The sequence below is a fragment of the Lycorma delicatula genome, chromosome 7 (genome assembly GCF_047948215.1).
Source record: "Lycorma delicatula isolate Av1 chromosome 7, ASM4794821v1, whole genome shotgun sequence".
In the NCBI taxonomy this organism is placed as follows: domain Eukaryota; kingdom Metazoa; phylum Arthropoda; class Insecta; order Hemiptera; family Fulgoridae; genus Lycorma; species Lycorma delicatula.
Window position 1 is genome coordinate 84,767,081 of NC_134461.1, and position 22,842 is coordinate 84,789,922.

At 28.4% G+C, this 22,842-nt stretch overlaps 1 protein-coding gene across 2 annotated transcripts in view; it reads right to left on the reverse strand.

Moving 5' to 3' along the window:
• LOC142328421 (uncharacterized) overlaps positions 1-21,782 on the reverse strand; it is a 37,734-nt gene extending 15,952 nt beyond the window's left edge. Inside the window, exons 1-4 of one of the 2 annotated variants that reach the window (XM_075372141.1) lie at positions 21,177-21,782; positions 13,698-13,745; positions 7,189-7,279; positions 3,081-3,199 (exon numbers count right to left, since the gene is read on the reverse strand). In XM_075372141.1, coding sequence (XP_075228256.1) covers positions 3,081-3,199; positions 7,189-7,279; positions 13,698-13,745; positions 21,177-21,327 — 409 coding nt within the window. In that variant the 5' untranslated portion in view covers positions 21,328-21,782. The remainder of the gene's footprint in view (positions 1-3,080; positions 3,200-7,188; positions 7,280-13,697; positions 13,746-21,176) is intronic. The other variant, XM_075372142.1, reaches the window with a different exon arrangement.
• Positions 21,783-22,842: the final 1,060 nt, after the last annotated feature.

Below are 22,842 nucleotides of genomic sequence, written 5' to 3' on the forward strand. Positions count from 1 at the left end.
CCAAGGAAATACGTTTATTAAAGATGACTTTGTCAATGTTTATTCAATCTTCATACCTTTCAATTTTAAGAATGGAAATGCATTCTTATTCAACAACAATACATTCTTATTCAACAACAATAGTATTTTTCTTAGTTCATGCTAAATAAATAATATAGATATATGGAATAATGTATTTTTTTTTTAGAACTAGAGAGGAAGATATATTTTTAACTGTTATATTAACTAGACTAGAAAAGTTCTAATTTTAAAAACTGTAGGTTTCCTTTTCCACATTGTGTTTTAACATTTTAATAAATATATAGGTTAGTTATTAGCATAGATAATTATAAAGCAAGTTACCAAAAATATATTGTAACAGAACCAGCATAACAGACCAGGGTTCTTCCAATTAAGAAGAAATAAAAGGAAATAATAATAAAAAGAAGAATTCAGAAGAAACTAAGAGAGATTTTTTTCTTAGAATAATGGATTCATTTAGAATTGGATTTCATTATAGAAAAACGTAAGAGCACAGACTATGAAAATTATTACCCTTCAACAACTAAAGAGATGAGGCAGGTACTGGTTCTGCAGGCCAAGGTCTAGCAGAGAGAGTCAGTTGTTCTGCAAGGGCATGTTCAGCACAGTCATGATAACAAGCGATAACAGTGAGCAGTTTTGCAAGCCTGGGTTCAATGCTAGTTGTTTGGCAACAAGTGAAGAGTGCATCAAGAGAGTATTCTAGCGTGGACAGTGGGTGAATGCTGGAAATTGTTCAACGAGTTATTGGTAAACAGTAGTGAAAATGACAATATTCTACTCATTCATAAAGTGATGGTGTAGTTCTACTGTAAACAGTAAAAGTAGTGATACTTGCAGGTAGTGAATGGTGTTAACTTTAGACTTTTTTATTGCTACCTTGTTGTTAATGCACTGTCAGTTTTTATTAGTCATTATAATGTTTTTAGTAACATGGACTCTATTTTGGTATTTATTAATTTGAATGTCATTAAATTACCCTTGTCTTTTTATTTGAATCTATATGTATTATTATTTAATTATTTTTATTTTTTATTTTGTTTATATGTTTTTAAGGTAATAAACTGTAAGAAATTTTTACATTTGTTAGTCTCTCAATATCCTTGTTGAACTGTGAACACGCAACAATACAATAAAAAATAATAAAATAAAAATGCATTAAACAAAAAATTTCTTCAAAAAATGAGTTCAAGCCAACCATGAAATTAAAACTACTATCTTTGTTTTTTAAGAAACATTTCATAAAAGATTAATTGATTGATTAATTGATAAAACAAAGAATACAGAGACAAACAAAACATTCTGTAAATATACGATGCATTTATAATTGTTAATTTCTTATTTATTTATAGAAATATGGTCAGAAAATTCATGAGACAAAAATATTAAAACAGAAAAAAATGTTGAACATGTCAAAAAAATATAAACTTAGGTATTTCCGAGAGATTATTTATAAAGATAAAATTTCACATTATTATAAAAATTCATACAAAATAAAAATAACATAATAGTTATTCATACAAATAGCCTTAGTTATTACTATAATAGTCAGAAGGCTATTGAGTCAGCTCAAAAATAAAAAATTGCTACATTATATATAGGCGTTTCCTTCTTTCATTTATTTATTTGTTCTCAACATTGAATGATTTTATTAAACCACACAAAATATTTGGATTTAATCTACTTATACTCCATTTAGCATAAGAGAAAAAATAGAAGTGCATGAGAGGGAGATGGAGATTGAAAGAGAAAGAGAGAGGGAATTATATCTGGACAAGCCTAAACTTTAACACAGTTAATGAATATAATGAAGACAAATAACAAAAAACACAACTTAATTTTGACTTGCTTATGCATGCTATAAATTGAATCCCAGAATTATCATGCTCTGAACAGAAAACTTGGATTAGAAGTTAATAGCTGTAGTGAAAATAAACAATTCTATAACAAAAGAAGGTAGCACATTTGCCCCAAAATAGAAAAATAATTCAATGTCATAATCAACCATTATACCTGTAGACATTTTGATTTAATTAACAAATTAAACTTTTACATTAATCTTCAAATTTTATTTAAGCACAGGTACCAAATGTTTTATACCAGTTAAAATAAAACAAAAAAAAGGATCACTAGCAAAGTAAGAATTGAATACATGAGGATTCATACAACTGTATCTCTACTAGCAAAAGTAACAGGATGCTCAGTTGTCTCCTGTAAAGGGAAACTCTCAATGAAATTATCCCACTACCTTCTCATACTCAGTGGGTATTTATAAATAGATTTATTTTGCACAGCAAATATAATTAATTATTAATTATTTTGTAGAATAATTTTTTAACTGCTGAATAAACATTTTTAATTATTTTTTAAACAGTATAGCTACTGATAATGTCATAAGCTAATTAGTTGGGGATAGCAACAGAATTATTTCTACCTTCTGGTTTATTACATTTATTTTTAAATTCAATATTATTGAAAATTAGCCCACATCTATTAAAAAATTAATGGGCTCTCTCTTTTTTCTGTTTAGCCTCCGGAACTACCATAAGGTATTACTTCAGAGGATGAAGGAGGATGATATGTATGAATGTAAATGAAGTGTAGTCATGTACAGTCCTAGGTCGACCATTCCTGAGATGTTTGGTTAATTGAAACCCAACCACTAAAGAACTACGGTATCCAGAGTCTAGCATTGAAATCCATGTAAAAGCAACTGCCTTTACAAGGACTCAAACCATAAAACTCTCAACTTCAAAAAATGGACTGACCATAATAATACATTTTTTTGTTATTTAGCTTTATTTTTGTCGAAAAATAATTTAAATTGTTCTATTCACAATATTCAAGGCCATAATACCACAAAAGAATTTTTTGTAAACATTTTCCAACCCTGTTATCAATATCACCATATTGATAACAGGGTCATTATTGTCACCACAATATATAACAAGAGTATAAAATGGCCATCCAAACATTAATCCAACCGACTATGACTTAAATATTACTGACAAGTCTCCTGGTAACAACACAATAAACTATTTATTTTATTTTATGCTTACCATTTAAGACGCATGGGAATATAACATAGAAATTTAACGTTGTTGAATGATAATATAATGCCTCTGTAAAATACATTATAATTGTTAATAAAAGTGAACATATTCCCATACTGATCACACTGCAACAAACGAAAATGTTAATTTATAAATTAAATTTTACAACTTTATGTACTATAGCAGTTATTACATTACATTTAAGCAAACAGCTTATTATATTTTATTTACATTAATAGCGATTTATTTTAAAATTATTAGCATAATAATATGGTGTGATTTATTATTACTATAAGCAGCTACTTATGGTAATAATAAATCTGCTGGGATCAAATACCCAATTAGAAATTAGTCCCAACAAGAAATGAGACTTTTAAAATGTCAGTGAATGTAGTAAATGTTACTAATTAGTGAATCAATCAAATACAACACGATGAGTTTTTAAAATGAATTAGCATCATAATAATATTCAGGACTGATTAATCTAATACTAGAAATAAATATAAAAAATAGAAACTATATAGAAAACAAAGATTATATTATATGAAACAGATAACAGAGTCTGTAGCAGTATTAAATATTTTGGTAATGAAAACTTATACAACATAGAAAATAATGAAAAATTGAATTTAACCAATTAAGTACTATAACTGGTCACAAAAACAATTTCTAATATTAATGAATGCTATCCAAAATAATTAATCATTTCTGTTTGTTCATAAATCCAAACATATTCATTAAACTAAACCACAATGATTTCCCATACTTTTTTATTTAATGTTATAATCTAAATTCATACTAAAAAAAAAACATAAAGCTCAAATTATTAGAAAACCAAGTATCTAAGTAAAGCAGTACTAATTATTTTGTAATGGATGATTCAACAGGAAAGAAAGAGCTGATCACTTAACCTATGTATGTATGTATTATGTGAGATTATGAGACCTGACCTTAAGAAATGAAAACCTCAGCCTCAGATCAGGATTTTCTGTATATAAAACAAATAGAGTACAGAGCCCCCAGATAGTTTAATACACAGAGCTGCTTTTTTTTTTTACTAAATAACACAAATACCAAGGACTGAGTAATGACATGTGCAACATACATCCAAAACTCTAAGGAAAAAACGTAAAGGATAACAGAAAAAAATTAGTAGTAAAAAAAAAAAGAATAATCTATCAGCAGTGTAACTGGAAAATGAAAAATATAAAGTGAAGAAGAATAACTAAGGAATGCTTTAATCATTAGCTACAAATGGGTACATCTTAGAACACTCAACATCAAAAACAGCCATTCACTACTTTGAGGATTTTCAAAGGAAAACCCTCACCCATCCACAGATTTAAGCAACATGTGAAAATATTCAAATGAACTAAAAACAAGCCAAATTGAACCAATTATAAACCATCAATCTAGATCCCCATTGGAAGGTTCTAACCCAATTCTTCATATAGAAATTCAGTGTTGTATAGGGCAATTAAAATGGCTGATGTTGAATCTGCAGAGACTACTCTTTAGGCTGATGACCACGGATATACAAAAACAAAAAACAATTGTTAGGAAATAAACTAAAAAAAGAAAAAAATTTAACTGTTTAAAAAAATGAGTTTGAAAACTTAGAAATGATGATAACATAATAGAAAAAAAAATTGAGAATAAAGTAAAAAAAGTTGTTAAAATAAGTAATATACAAGACACATATTCATTTTGTTTAAAAATAGATGGATGCCCTAACATGTTTTAGCTTCTCTGTGAAAGGAATTAATGAGGATTAATTAAGCCAATTTCCCTAGTGGAGTGGTAGTGTCTTGGCCTTTTATCTAGGGGTGCTGGTTTCGAACCTGGTCAGGCATGACATTTTTCATATGCTAAAAATTTCATTTCCATATTCCCACAGAGAAGCTTTAAAAGCTTCTCTAGTAAGTTAATGGATTAGTTCATTATTATAAAAAATAAAAATAAAAAACAATGTAAAAATGTTTTGCTGGTTCAATTAAATGAGATCAAAGTGAGATACAAAAAAAGATTATAAGATGAGTAAGGAATACAGGAGAAAATTATATAATGTATGAGTAGTAAAACACCTCTAGAGGCCAAAATTAGATCAAGTTCAGTATGTTTTAAAGGTAATCAATGTTTCAAGATGACAAGTGATAACCATAGATTAAACCTCTTGAGATTTGAGAGTGGAAATGTTCAGTGCAAATTTAGTGATCCAAAATAAAAAATTCCCAATTACACAGACTGGGTTTTTTAATTTCTAGGGCACATATATCAACAATATGTTTTAGAAATGTGAAGTAAAAATAATATTCTTTGGTATTAAACTGTCATAATACCTGAAGCACACACGAATGCAATTCTTTTATTCTGCATATGCCTTTTACAGAAACTTATTAAGAAACAGTAAACCCCAATATCATCCATAATATTACAACCTATCATGAGAAATCACATCCTTTTTTTGTCTATCTCTATGGCGGAGTGATAATCCTGATCAGGCATTTTTTATGTACTAAAAAATTTCAATTCTGCATTCCCATAAGCAAGCTTCAAGCTTAGGTAACGATCAACCCAAAAAATTTCCTTTTTATCATATATTTTCCCAATTCCTTAATTATATACTTTTTTCTTTAAATACAAATTATTATTTGATTAAGGTAAGTAAAATTAAACCTCGCAAAATTATAATCGCTAGTAATATAAAATAAATATAACGTTGAAGAAAGCGTTAATATGAAAAATGTTTTTTTCATAACACATTCAAGAAAGTTATGCTATTAGGGTCAGTTTACTAGACATCTGTAAAACTGATAAGCTAAACTAAAAAGTTTCAGTTTATGTTTGCAGATTACACAAAAGCCATTGGTTTTTGTGTAATCATACTTAAGTATACAATTAACGAACATAAATATGAGTATAAGCAAAGTAAATTTTCTGCATTCACTAAGCTGAATAATTTGAGCCTCTGATTGGAGACAAAAATCTGTACCACAAGGTTTAATTTTGGGATCTCCTTTGTTTGTTTGGATCTTCTGAATTTTTTAAATTCAAATAAATTCTTTCTGAATGCAATTGATTCAACAATTGTACTTTCCATGAAACTGCAGTCGAATTTAATACAGGAAAGCATTAAACTGTTTTACAAAACTAATGGAAAATTTTTCAGCTAATATGCTATTAATTGATAATTCCAATAGTAACAATGAATTAAGACTAAGTAACTGACGTACTCAATATTGATGAACATAATATTCAACTATAACATACACTTTCCAGAAATTAATAATGAAAGGTACAAAATGTTAATTTTAATAATTTTTTAAGCATTTCTATGCCTACAACTTAGTTATATCTAAATTTTAAACGGTATATTAATCACCAAAATAGAGTTCAGCATGTTACTTCTTCAATAGTATGAAGCAGTATCTTGAAAAATAAGTGTTTGAAATGATTTATCACAGCCATAATCATTCTGCTTTCGTCTGGAACTATTCTCTGGGAGATATTAAAGGATTAATAGTAAATATAAATTAATTAATAGTACGGAATTACACAGATTAAAGGAATAATATTTAAAACTAAAAAAAAAATATTTTTTCAGTAATTTTGCTGAAAATTACTTTTATGTGTTCCAACATGTGACATACTCTCCCTATCTTCCTTATGCTTCTGTATAGCAATTAGGGTTTTAAAAAAGATAGTACATTCTTTAATGTACAAAAACAATGAGTTTCAAATATTTATAAACCATTTTTGAATGTCATTTTCAATTCCATTTTATTATTAATATAATTTAAATTTTCTACACGATTATTATTAATATTTTATCATGTATTGATTTATTTTAAAATAAATCTGATAATTTATTTAGCGACAACCTATTTCTGTTCAATATGCACTAATTGTAGAAAGTAAAATAAATGTAAACTTTCTGTGCACTTGAAAAGTGTCATTTGTTTAATAAAACAACAGAATTGAATTTCTGTTCACTTTAAAAGCCATGAATTGCTAAGTGAAAAATGTTTTCAATCAAACCATAATCAATTTTTAGCATTCACAATAAATCAAGTCGTAAAATTTAATTTAAAATACTTCATAAGTTAATACTTACGGTTTGTAATGAATGAATACTGTACAATGTATTAATGCAATAGCTTTTAATATTGAGTACATCCCAAGCACTCTAGGCAGTGTTGGATCATCTAAAAACAAAACAGAACAAAAATGATAATTTATCTTACTTTATTTATTTTTTGTAATTACACTGCAATTTGTAACATAAATAAAACTGTTAAGTTGGTAATATCAATACAATACTAAATACTATTATCAACTGATACACAATACCTTTATTATTTTTGTTAAAGTATACCATTTTAGAATTATATTACCACAATCAATTCCTGTGTCAATATGTATTCATTATTATACATTTGTTAATAATATATATTCACATTATAAATAATTAGCAGGAAAATTACCAAGCCCTTCTCTTTTCCAAATACTTCTTATTGTAATAATATATATCTTTGTATATACTTCAAGTGTACTTCTTTTATTGCAGATAAAAGAAGAAAGCCTTTAGGTTCCTTCTGGTGTCATAATGGTTGGTTTTTACAGTTAGATAGGACCAACCTCCCAATCTTAAGGATCAGGGATCCATCTGTTGGAGATGCTCTACCATACCCAAATTTTCTCAGCTTTACATCTGTAAGAATTTAGCTTTTCATTCACTTCCACCTGGCTACATAACAAAGCCCACATGCTGCTATTAATTGCCCAGAGGTCTCGTAGAAGCAGGCTTTGCTGGTAAATCTGACAAACTACAACTGTAGAATCTTATGAAGAAACAGTAGATATTTAGAGATAAAACCTATTTGACATCAACATAATTTACTAGTTTTTGAACAGAACCAAAACTGTTCCTTTGTAGATTCCTGGATCGACAATGGAGTATATATGTGTTAACAATATAAATGCTGTTGTTCATACATTTTTTTTTGTATGCCTAAATATACTGTGTTTTTTTTTCTACAGGAAGTAGTAGGTTTAAATTTGTTTACTTGTAATTATTCAGTTAGATATTCATGAAGATATTAAACAATTATACAAAGAAAATTTACCCACTTTGTGCGCCATGATGCTTTTGTTCTAAAGTCATTAACAAACATGGAAAAAATATTGAATATTTTTCTGTGGAGACTGCAGTTGGAATGTCATGGCGTGCTTATGTTGATGAATGAATGAACCTCAAAGCCTCCTTCCAATATTTTATTATCAAATAATTACTTTTTTAATTATTGAACTTTAAAACTCTAATTTACAGTTTTCAATTTTTTTGAAGCAAAGACGATTTAACCTAGCATGATCCTTCTGTCATGCAAAATTTTTGGATTAATTCTATTATTTCTATAAAACAAGAAATGTCTTATTAGAAACAAACAGAAAAAGGACTTTTCTGTTCATCTTTGATTTTGTATAAATTTATAGAAGAAATATAGTATATAAAAGATAACATATTTTTTAAAATCTTTTGTAAGGATCAGTTTTTTACTGAACTGTATGAACATTTAATGGGTATTTCATATCTATTATGTTTATTAATAAGTATTGTTACATCTATGTGTTAACTATAAGATTATTTATTAATTCATACAAATAATAATTGAAATAGCTAAGAGGATGGTTAAAAAATTTAATAAAGTATAAGCCAAAAACTAAGAAGCATTTCAACTTTTTGTAATTACAAAGTAATTAGAACAGAATTAGGAAAAATAAATGTAAATTCAAAAAAAAAATTGTTTTATGTACATGAAAAAAACGAATTTAAAAAAATTTAAATTTAAAAAATCTAAGTTAAACTAAAATACAACCTTTATACTTACTGACCTTCTCTCTGCCCAAATTGGCTATAATCTACTTGTTATTAATACATTTACCTAAATTAAATTTTAATAAACAGATTTAAAATGTTAAAAAATTCAGATAAATTCTTGACATTAACTTTGGTTAAAGTTTTATAATCTTTAAATTTTTTTCATTAAATGATAAAATTACAGAAGTTGGGCTGATTTCAAATACAACAATTGTGATGAGGGATTTATTTATTAATAAATTCTATAATTAGATTTTCATTTAAACAATAATTGGAATTTTTAATATTTTATTTAAAAAAAAGGCTGACAACAAAGTTGTTTTCTTTTACTTTTCTGGCACTGGTTATTTACTCTTATGTAGTTGAAAAATAATATTACATGAAAAAGATTAAAAAATTGATATTTTTTAAACAATTTTTAAACCCCAAAGTATTTTTTTTTGGGTAAAAAGATAACTAAAAAGATGAACTTGATAAATAAAAAGATAACTTTTTGATTTTCTTGTGGAAGGGGGAATTTTGGGGCATTTTTAAAAAAATGGTAAAATAAGAATGCACACATGCAGTGGATTAATATAAAGTGGGGTTACATTTGTAAAATTTTGAGAAAATTTATCCAAAACACTACCTAAGCTACTTACTGGAGATATTGATCCCAAAACTGAACCAAGAAATTGTCAAATATATACAAGTCTCTGAACAAAATTTCATCAAAAGTATTAAGCTTATATATATCAGTCAAAAGTTATTAAGCTTCAAACACGCCAACACACATACATTACCCCTGGCTTTTTTTAGTTTTCGGGGGTCCCTGAGTCGTGAAACGTCGAGATGCAAGAAACCTCTAACCCATATTTTGACTGATTACCATACTGTCCTTCTTCCAGCATAGCTCTTGAGCTAACATGTCAAGCAAAATAAAATGAAATAAACTGAAATACGTTTATCAAAAGCAATATTAATTTTTTTTTTAATACACAAGCATTGTTTTCAAGAACTGTTCGAAAAGCGTTGACATTTTACAATTTAAGTGCAACGTACACAGCCGGCCTCCGTGGCGCGCGTCTCGGCCTTTCATCCGGAGATCCCGGGTTCGAATCCCGGTCAAGCATGGCATTTTCACATGCTACTTATCATTCATCTCATTCTCTGAAGCAATATGTAACGGTGGTCCAGGAGATTAAAAAAAAATAAAAAAGTGCCATTATATAAAATCAATATTTTCAAACCATAATTGTAACAATAAAGAGTTTAACAGTCTACAATGTTTTGTTGTTTCCATTTCAAACCAATAAGAACAGTTTTTATTCCATACAAACTTTTGTTTTGTGATAATTTTCGGAATTAAGAATCTATTACAAGTAAAATAAAAACTAAATAATTATGACACTATTCGGAATTTTTTAGATAATAAAAAAACTTAACTATAATAAAAGATTTAATATTTCTTTTTTAATTCTTTTCAATAAGGTGAAATTATCATAATATTTTAAATACGGTGGCTACATGCAGGTTAGGAAAACCCCAAAATTGCATTTTTTATCCTACATCAAAAATTTACTTACCGAAGGTTTTTCGCTTAGAAAACGGCAAAATGACTTTTTTGAGGGTGAAAAAAATATCCTACTCTATCTAACTAGAAAAACCGGTTTAAAGGCTTAATGTTTAGGAGTGATCCAGAACCACGTATATTTTCAATACGGTTTTTTTAATTATACAGACTGATTAAAAAAAACGGGAAATTTAAAAAATTAAATAACGTTAATGAAAAATTTTTTTTAGAAAATGAATTTTATTTCATGTAATTGTACAAATGTTGCCATTTTAGGATTCATACATTTTAGTTTATTTTTTAAAGATGACATCTTGCAGGTGACCTCCTCTTCTACGTAAACACTCACGAAGTCTCTTCGTTAAATTGTTCATGGTTTGACGTAACATCTCAACTGGAATTTCCGCAATTGCTTCTCGGATCTTTGCCTTCATTTCTTCCGTTATAGCAGGTCTACTGTGGAACACTTTGCTATTAAGGTGACCCCACAAAAAGTAATTGCAAGCTGAGAGATCAGGCGATCTGGGAGGCCATCTAATGTCACAATTTCGTGAAATCACACGTTGTCCAAACAATCGGCGTACAGCTGCCATCGATATTTGTGCAGTATGTGACGTTGCTCCGTTTTGTTGAAACCAGGCAGTGTTAAGAATCGGTGGAAATCTCTTTTGTTGTTCCACAACAAAGGTTTCAAGCATAACTACGTAACGAGCCGACGTCACTGTAATCGCAAGACCGTTGTCATCCTCAAAAAAATAAGTGCCTATAACACCGTAAGATGTTATAGGCTGTGCACTAAAGGCTGTAAAGCACTTTCTGGCTGTGCATTTGACGCTCGTGTAGCTGCGTAGGATTTTCTTGTGCCCAGTATCTGAAATTTTGCTTTTAACAAATCCACTGAGGTGGAAATGCGCTTCGTCTGACACCCACAGTTCGTGAACAAACTCTTCGTTATCATTTATCTTCTGAAGCATTACATTATAGAATTGTGCTCGCACAACTGCATCGTTCGGTTTCAGTTCCTGGACGATCTGCATGCAACTTGTATGGATGGAATTGCAAGTCCTTCCCTTACCTTCTTCGAACACTTGAACTATGCAATTGTAAAGATTCTGAGAGACGACGGATTGACCGACGTGGACTTCGTGTGACAGCATCTTGTAAAGCTTGAACATTCTGTGGTGTACGGACAGTTCGCTCACGGCCTGGAGGTTTCTTTTTCATTGCCGAACCAGTTTCCTCAAAATTAGATATCCATGTTTTAATTGCATGTGCTGATGGAACACGGTCGTGCCGTCCCAAAATAAAATGATGGCGAAATTCTCTACGCGCTCCCTCCACCCTGTCATTGTTTTTGTAAAACACTTTGATAGCAAATGCACGTTGCGCACCACTCCAAGGATCCATGCCAACTAAATGGCAGGTTAGATTAGAGAGGCTGACGCCACTTATCAAGTGGGACCAATCCCCCATGGCTACCAACACAACTTTCAAAATTTCCTGTTTCTTTGAATCACCCTGTAATTTTTTATGAGCGAATAATCACGGCGTTTATATAGCCAAAAAACCATGAGCAGAAGATACTACGTGCTATTAAAAAAAAAAAATTACTTAATGTACCTAAACGCTTGAAAATAAACCGAAATTTAAAAAGTTCTTTAAACTGAATTTTGTAGCCAGTACAGCAAATAAATGAAAAAAAAATTAGAGGGATTGAAGAGAACCCAAAACAAAGAACGAAGCCATAAAATTAAAATAGATATGCAAATCTATCAATCGGAAAATAACAAAACAATGTAAAAATAAAAATAAGAAAATAATGCAGTGTAATAAATTAGTAAGACGCAGTAAGCAAAACATGCAGTTGGGGTAGGAATATAAACGGCTCCCATCAAAAGGTAAACACAAAGTGGAAATTGATTAAAATTCAAAAAAGATCAAACATGTTTAAAAATTTTATACGTTTATCAATTTCCCATTGCTTTTTGTCTAAAAAAAAAATTCATACTGTAATATTTCATTTGGTGTTATTTAACTGGCCCTATATAACTACTTGTGATGGAAAAAACAATTGGGATTGGTTGGGATATTGTGATTTGAGTACATACTCAAACTGAAGTTAGATATAGGAAGTTTTTGTGTGAAATCTTCAGTGTTAGCACAAGCGCTAGGTTGTACTTCAGTGAATCATTTAATTTGATAATTCAGGGTTGTACATAGTCACGGTTGGAAGAGGCCATACAAAGGTGATAACAGATTGTATAAATACACTGATGTAAATGTCTGCCGAGGCATTTGCATTGATGGCAACCTGACTGAATTGTGTTATTAAGTTTAGAGAGTCTAAAAAGCAACCTCCGGTAAAGTCCATCAGGGCTAGGAATGGAGGTGGTGGTGTGGCAACTGGGATCGTCACAGGCCAGGTGTCTGTCCCTGTAGGGGGTCAGGATGCGCTTCATCAAAACAATTCTTTATTACAATTGGTCGATACCTTTTTCTGGTGCCTTCTTTTATTTAGTAAAATAAATTTGCTACCGTGATAGGTGACATATATTCTGGTGGGTTGGATTCAAAACTGTGATTCATTAGAATTCCTATTGGAACTGATGAAAATTTTGTCAATGCTGATGATATTTTAGTTAACGAATGAAAACAACTGAAATTCAGCTGTTTTAATTTTATTACCAATACTTAATTAAAACATCATATGTATGTAAAACCAGTTGTGTTTTATGTTATCATATTAAGAACATTTAAACAACAAGAAACACATCATTTGCCTTTAAAGAAAAAGAAGGAAAACACACATTTTATGTCCATTTTATTATTTGCAATTTTAGAGCTCCACAGCTTTGATAAAATTATCAAACATATTTAAAAAAATAAAATGTTATTTTTATTCTCATAAAAGTATTGATCATTATGAGAACGATTTGGATGGAGGTTTTTAAAAATAATTATACCTCCCTCCATCTTTGGTTACCATATTAAAATAACTTTTTAACATATAATTTTATGAAAACAATTAAAAAATGTCACTACCATTTATAAAATTATGAGGATGTTATAAAACGAGTGGATGAAAAGGAGGAATGGAATAACAATGAAATTTATACATACATATATATATATATATATATATATATGTGTAAAAGCCCTCATTAACTTATTTATCACTAATTCTTCAACTTACCGATAGATGGAAAGCTGAAATTTGGAACTGTTACTCCCAAGAGGGTATCTAGAAAAAGCAAGGAAATATTATTTTCACAACCCCTTAGGGGTTAAAAAAAGTGTACAGGGCTGGAAGCAGTGGAACTTGAAACAGAGCATGTATGTTTACCTAATTATATTAATAAATTATCTTAGTACATTTAAGTTACCGCTATAAAGGAATTTTTCCCACTTTATAGATAATAGAGAAAAAGAGTATAAAGCTGATATATATATATATATTAGATATTATGATGACAATATAGATATATATATATTTATATATATATATAAACAATAAAAGCATTATCTCTAAATCATTCGCAAACAATTCGGCTTTTTTTAAACATCTACAGAGCTAAAATATGGCATATTTATTCAAAAGGGGTCCTCAGGAAAGTGAGAAATGTTATTAAATATTTTTATTAATAACCTCTAAGAGTTAAAATTAATAATGGGATGAAACAGGGTAATGAGACAAAGATAATTAGTACCTTGAAACCTAGCCATCTTAATCAGTCTATCCAGTCTGAAGATATCAAGCAATAAAAACAGTCCAACAGACGTGCATTTTAATTAGAGATGTCATGAAGTGTCAAGATCTGGAAAACTCCCCAGCATCAAAAATTTAATCTGATTAATATACTTTTTTTTTACATAGAACAGTATAACTATACAGCTAGGGAAAATAAAAATCATATGAAAATAGATTACATGATTTTCTGTCATCAAGAGGATGAAACTGGAATAAGTAATCTCATAATTTCATTTCATCTTTCAAAAAAATAGATATATTTAAAAAAATATCATCTGAGGTAAAAAATTTTAATATATAACTCATTCATTAATTTTGCCTACATACTGAATTTCAAATTGATTTGACTATACAAAGTTTTATTGAACTCAAGAGGACAAATAAACATAAAACTGATAAATAAAAAAAATTCAATGTATTTGTCAAAGAAAAGGTACATCAGTTTTTTTTTATGCTGATACATATATATATATATATATATATATATGGATTCAGGGATGCCAAAGATGTATGGAAAACTACCTTTCACTCATAACAGTTTCTTTTTAAGTCATGAGCATGATCATTAGAGGAGTACTACCTTGAGAAATTTGAGAAAAAGATGAAATACCAGGTGCAAAAATTGTTTCTAAAGAGATATATAACACAGATCAAAAAAACTGGACAAAGTAACACCCAACTACTATTTTAATCTTTTGGCTGCTAATCACAGGAAAGTATTTAAAATTAATAAACCCCAGAGATAATCTATATTACTGTGATTTGGACTTTGCGATAAACACAGGGAAGGTATAAGAGTACATAATAGTTGAAAAATATTATTAATGTTGTCTATAAAAAAAATAAATTGTACACAATAAAATTTGAAAATTTAAGAGATTTTTATAACCCAAAACCAGTAATTGCATTTACCTGTACACACTCCCAGACCCAGCAGTAGCTGGAAAACTGGTTGGAGAAAAATACATACATAATTTTTTTTCTAAGTACAATTTAACATTTGGATCGATGATATTGACTCAATGCAGTTGCTAAGGCCATTAGCGATTATGTTGGGATTAAATGAATATAAATTTTCCAGACTCTACACTGGAATCAAATCTGGGACTTTTATTGTAACAGTTAAACATTATATATCTGTTTACAGAAGTTATAAATTTCTAATTATAAATAAATATTTATAGTAGACACTAATAACAGTTTCAAGAAAATATCTAACCGATGTAAAGTATGGTAACAATAACAGATAAAACAGGTAATAAAAGATTAAAAAACTAAATCTAGTATTTGTAACAAAGCAAATTTTTATAAAATGAAATGTATAGGTACTACTAACAGACAATTTAAAAATATTATTAGGGTAAATTACTAGCATATTATGACGAACAAAGAAACATTCAATTATATAGATCATATTAAAAAACACAAACAGTCTTTTTCAGAACCAGATGATATATTGATATTATAAGTTAATAATAACAAATTTAAATGTCACACCTTAAAAAGTTACAAATACAAAAGTAAAAAAAAATAATGTAATTTAATAATGAAAACCAGATCAAAGAAATTATACAGTTTATTATAAGTTTAAGGAATAGATAATTACATCACCAAAAGTAACAGTTCTAATGCAACTGTTAACAGTAAAAACAACAGATAATTAGTACTATAAAATAACTAAAAGACAGATATCTCTTTATTATAGATTAAAAATAATTATTATTTAATGTTTTTAATAAGTATTCAATTCATCTGGTGAAGTACAACTCCCACAAAAGTGCTCATGGATGAAAATTAAAAATGCAGAAAGATGGTAAATCATCACCAAAATTATTTAAAATTAAAATAACAATATTTTTAATTTTAAATAATATATATAAAGTATGTTTACAATGTTAAAATAAAAATAATTTTGCTACTTAACAATATGAAAATAATTAGATCAGATGAAAATATTAAAAAGGTGCTTGCTTTACTGGCGCTGGAATTAATTAGGGACTGTTGTCTTTACAGGGTTTACTTAAATAGAAGCTTCATTAATTAGGAACTACAAAATATGAGTACTGTTGTTATATGGTGTTGTCTGCCCAGTGTAAAGAATGTTATTAATTAATTTTAAGTGCTGAGTTGGTAAAACATAGTTAGTTGTTAATGTATCAAGTGCCTACAAAAAATTATATATATACTATGTGTATACATATGTATATAAAATTAGAGAGATAAATGAATGTCTTTCTAGTGAAGAGTATGTAACTTAAACCTCTTAACAGAGGTCTTAAACCTCTATATGTAACAGTTTACACGACTATAAATAAATGTGTTTCTGTTATAAAAGGAAAGATTTAAAATTTACCATAACACATAAATCTTTATGATTTAAGAAAGAATTTCAAAAAGTTTATTACAAGAACTTAGATCAATTCTATTTAATTTTCCTATTTTAATGTTGGATAAAATTACAACAGAAAATATTTAAGAAAAAAAATTTATTATTTAAAACTTAGTTCAAAGGAAGATTATAGTTTATAATTTACAATAACTTATTGTCAATAATTTGTTTACAAGATGCCAAATCTGTTGAATATTTTACGTTTATTGCTCATTATTATTAATTAACATCTTTCTTCATTAAAAGCTTAAACACTTCAATTTTTTGTTTTACACTAGTTGCTCTGCATTTCTTGGTAATTAGAGTGTTTGAAAGTAATGATGTTCACTGCACAAAAACTAAATTAAAACTAGTTGAATATTCCAGCATTAAGGTAGATTTTTAGTAAGGTAGATTTTTAAGGTAGATTTTAGCAACAGACCATGGAATGTGATCTATGAAAATTGTTAACCCAATTTTTAAGCAAAACAAGCAATCCATACCAGACAGGAAAGAACAAAATAATTTCCTACTCTCTTTTTCAATGAGCTGAATATACTCATAATGTTAGACATCAGTGTGCCACACAAACTACATTTGACGATTACTCTACATATTAAACTCATTCTAATCATTATAAGTACTCACTATGTAGTTGATCATCATCATCATCATCATCACTACTATTCTGATTAGTGCTCTTATAACTCAAAAGCTTTGCTTTCATTGCAGCAAAGAAACATCAGGCCAAATCTGCTAGTACAATAAATTAATATAACTCTATTGAGAAACAATGCGTTATGTGTACAATATAGGAAATTCTAAACAACACAGTTATAAAACCAGAAGCCACTTATGCAGCAGAAACACTCTTCCAACTGAATGAACAATCAAAGATGGACAGACTCAGAAAATCAAAAGAAGAATTGGAAGAACCTAAATCAATAAAAAGTACCAGAAAGACAGGCATTGGTGGTCTGTACCCAACAAAGTCGTATAAAAAGTTACAAACCATCACTGATACCTTGCATAGGAGGAGACTAGGATTCTTTGGACATATCATGAGGATGCAAGACTCAAGACTTCTGAAAGAGGTAGTACAATTCAATCTCGACTTGAAAAACACCAAGACAGGATCAGAGAAATAAGAGCAGATCTGAAGGAAATTGGTCTTACACCAGAGAACACCATAGATAAGATAAAATTAAGCAAGAAAATTAAGAACAAAAACACTCACTGGGATGTATTATTTATACAAAAATTACTTGACCAGTCCAAAAAAATGGGTGATGTAATTAGAATGTATTATTAACTGTGATACACAAAACTATAGAATTCTATGTGAAACATAGTGCATTTTTGTTTATTTTACTATTATGACCTTTAACATGCTTCTACATATGTTTTAATAGGGAAGATTAGATGGATAAAAGTGAAAAAAATGAGACAGATCCTTTATCAGGAATCAAACCCTGGACAAGCATCCATGTTAACCGTTACAACTGACCAGTACTGTAATGTAAAAATATAATTCATTAAATGTGTGGTTACCTTAAGAAAAATAAAGACGATTTTAATAATAATTATCTGGCATTTAATTATATTAAAAACTGTTATTTTTTACTACTACAACCACTAAAAATAAATTGCTCAACTTAAGAAAAAAATATCACATACCATGTTAAGAATCAAAATGCAGTTTAAGTTTGCAGTACAAGTATGCTGTAGAAATATTACTTATACAGAACAGTAAGACAACTTGTTCACAGCTTTTCAATGGCTTTGAGCCAGGAAATCAATTGGATTTCAGCACAAGCGCCACTACAAATAATTGCCGATTTAAACTGATAAACTTTTATAAACAAGTAACTTTCACTAATCAAAATCTTTCATTATAATGAAAATATTTCTTAGTTACTTTTTTAAATTAATTTAATTAAAAATAAACTTCCCCTGAAAGCCACAGACTCTATTTTTTTATTTTATACCAGCTTACACTGAAACTGTAGTTATAAACAATGAATTTATTATAAATTGAAATACAAATTACACAATTAAAATTTACAGATCCTGATTACTGTATACAGAGCAGCAAAGCAGTCAACCAAAAAAAAAGTTAAAATACCTCTGTGGGAAGAGAATTTTGATTTTCTGGCAAACATTTTTAATACATTACCACTGGATATTTGCAATTAAGTTTTTGGAGTAGAACTATGCAAATTTAAATTTAAATTGAAGCAGTTTTCTACTGACTTAAGTTTTGGCACAATTACTCATTCACACTTCTTTTCTTAGCTAATGTGTTTTGTATTTTATATAACACTACAATTACATATTAAACTATAAATATAATAGATTTGTAGAAAAAGGAATATTCAATTTAATTATTAATAAGAGCTTTTAAATTATTAATTTTTATTTCATTTACAATTTTTTCTCAATTAGAAAAAAAAGAAGTTAAGTTCACCATCATCATTTTAATCGCACAGACCTTTCTTTAGCCAGGAGAGTAAATTGTATAAAAACTAATTTTTGTAAATATACATATAAATAATTTTATCTTATTGTGTTGATGTTCTTAATAATTACATCACACATGTTCCAAGAGTTGAATGAAATAGTTGAATTGAAATTTAATTAAGTTTGTAATTGGTCTTCCTTACAATTAGTCTTCATACTACTATAATAGTACTATTTATTACAACAGAATTACACTTTGGTAGATACTCTAGTAAATACGCAGGTTTAGAAGCCCTTAAGTAATACCCTTAATTGAACCCATGCTAAATGAGAGAACAGTCTCTCTAGTGCTGCCAGGGTTAAATACATTTCAATTTAAAGCTGAAGACAAGCAGCTTTTATAAAATTAATTTTATTCAAAAACTTACATTAGATATTTATCAAACAAGAATTACAATTAAAGAACCAGTTTTGCAGAAATGAGGCCTTAGGAAGTCTGTTACATCAGCCATATATTTTATTTTTCCTAAATACGGATCAGTTGCTCCACATAATAAAATATTATAAATGAAAAATTATATGAAACTTGGCTAGTATTTTTTTATTTACATAGGATCACAAAAATTTATATTTTTTGAAGTTTATTTTTATTGTATAAATACTTTATTTTTATAAAAATATTAATGATAAAGAATCAACTAATTTGAATAATCATTTTATAATAATTTTGGTAATGCATTAGGTTAATTGCCAATGTAAGCAAAGTGAAGGAAAACTACTGTACTGTTAAAAAAAATTGATTGTGAGAGCCCTAGAATCCATCCCTACTTTACATTCTTTTACATATCAATATACTACTTCCATGTGCTAAAAAATATTTCATGTAAGCTTATGAAGTTTAGATGTATTCAAGAACACATGAGTTTACTTAATAATTGTATAAAATTTTTCAACGAGATTTTGAGAGTTCTAAAGAAAGGGTCCTTTATAACCCACATTGTTTTAGAAAAAAAGCAACTTAAGCCAGCCAATATTCTTGAAAATTTCAAATGTGCCTAATATTCTCTAGGACCATGAAGAAACAAACAATACTATTTCTGTTTGTTCTGTTTAGTGAATAAGTATACATAAATGTTTTTGGTAAATTATTTTAAATGGTCATTAATATCAGATGTTTATATCTGTAATCTGGCCACATTACTATACCATTTTCTATACTAACCAATTGAAAGTAAAATTAGGTATGATTAGTTAATACCGTAGATAATGATCATTCACTTGCATCATGTGCTGCTGGCATCCTCTGGTTGGTTGCTGTCACGAAGGGCAGTTGGCCAAAACTTTCTGCCAAATCCCTTCCACCTATGCTAACAAAAACGTGGGGAAAAGGAAGTAAAAAAAATCAAATCAATTCATATTTTCAACATAATTCATACAGCCATTTCTTTCTGTAGACACTTTCCTCAGCATGAATCATTTTCCTAAAAGATTTACAATATACGTACATAAATTTAATAAAGGCAATATTTACTAACACAAAAAGATTATAGGGAGTTTTTTAATTTATAAAAAACAATTATAAACTTATAAATTTTGTAAAACAGGATACTTCTATCATTTTCTTACATTGCATGGAAATCAATTTCATTGATTTCCAAAAGCTAGTGTTAATTTCAGAACACAAATAATTTAAATGTGATGTTTATGAGGTAATGAAAACTTATTTTGTGTTACTTCTCTGAAACATACGATTCCTCCAATATTTTTATTTATTTTTTAATTTATTAGACAAAGTCAAATATGCTTTTTGTTTTTACCAGATGAATTAATTCACAACACATGCTTGTATGTGGGAATATGGAAATGGATATTTTGTAGCGTATGGAAAAAGTATGCCTGATCGGAATTTGAATGCGGGCCTCCAGATAAGAAGCCGAGACGCAATCACTCCACCACGGAGAAAAGCTTTTATAAAGGAGGATAAAATTAATGACAACAGGGTAGATAACCAGGACATGGACTACATTAAAATTATACAATTTCTAATCTAAACTTAATCAAAATAATTAAATATATTTATTTGTAAATTTACTCACTCTGTGCAATTAACTGATCGCTCTCAGTATAAGAATACTCTCCCAAAAAACACCGTTTTTCAATAAAAGAACGAACTGCAACGCCTAAATCCATAAACGCTACAAATGCAATCCATCCACGAAATGCGTACATTAATTTTTGGTCTATCATTATTTAATTTTATTATTACTAACCAAAAATACTGTAATACTTGTAGGTTATAAATCTTGTATTATATCATTATCACAGTGATAACATCGTTGTATATTACTGTTACTCTTATAATAAATATTATATCATTACCTATCGATAAATAGCATATTTATTAACGTAATTTTTCGTTTTCTTGTTTATTTACTTTAGATTTTTATACTACACTTTTACCGGCAAGCCTGTGATAGTAAAACTGTGGTTGATAAACACAAGTAAATACTATCATATAAGTAAATGAAAAAAAAATCATATAAGGCACATTGAATATAATGAAACCGATTTGCATAAATAAATGATAAATGCAGTATTAACTTTTTAACACCACATGTACTACACACACCAAAGTTATTTATCTCATTACTATACATACAAGAAGCTTGAATGAAAAGTTATTTTGGTTATCTCCTATACCGTTGAACTGCTGAAGGAAGAACAATTTAACCTTAACGAAGTACGCATGCGCAATTTTAAAGTTAACCCCCACCGTTTTACCATTACCACAATAATGCAGCCAAGCTTCCCCTTGAATAAACTCGCACGCGTGTGTGTATTGTAGGAGGCTATGAAAGATCAATATAAATAGTGTATACGGCAGTATTCTATACTGTAATTCATATATTATGTAAAATATATATTGCATCTGAATAAATTCCGTTAAATTAGCATTTGTCTTTAATATTTTATTCAAAAGGCAAGAAACGGGAAAAATTAAACCTCAAGCTTATAGAAATTGAACTGATTTTTTTTTACACTACATACTTGATTCATAATTAAGAAAATTAAGACGTAAAGACTAATCGCCATCGCAGAATATACAATAGTAATTTTTATATCTTAACTGAGATCCATATTACCTACTCTGATCCACATTACCAATATGGATCAGAATAAAACATTTATCAATTAACTGTAATGTTCTTTATTGTGCTACCATACGAATGTAGAAAACAACAAATTCGTAGAATTAACTATAAAACAATAATGTGTTTCTATTATTATAGATACCGAACAGAAATCACTACATAATCAGAGCCACTAAGTGAATGATATTGATAAGGAAAATTATTACAGTTTCTAACTGAAAAACAAATTGCTGTATATCTTCTGCAAAACTTTTCAGTGAAACACAGATCAAGTAGTACAGACAAACTATCAAACATCTCAGCAAAAAAGAAACAAATGAAAATTAAATTTCAGTCTATGAGATTACTCTATTGATAAAAGATACACCTACTTAGAAAAAAACATTATTTTGAATAACAAGGTCCTGGTTTATTAACAAATTTATTACGTAAAAAAAAAAATACAAACATTTTTTTAAATTTCACTCAAATATACATTTTTTTAACTTAAAATATTTTATTTCCTAGAAAGAAATAAAGTTTTCTCTTTATTCTATTGTGTAACCTAACTTTCTAGTTGTATAACTAATCTAAAACTTGACTACATATATTTTATTAATATATAATTATT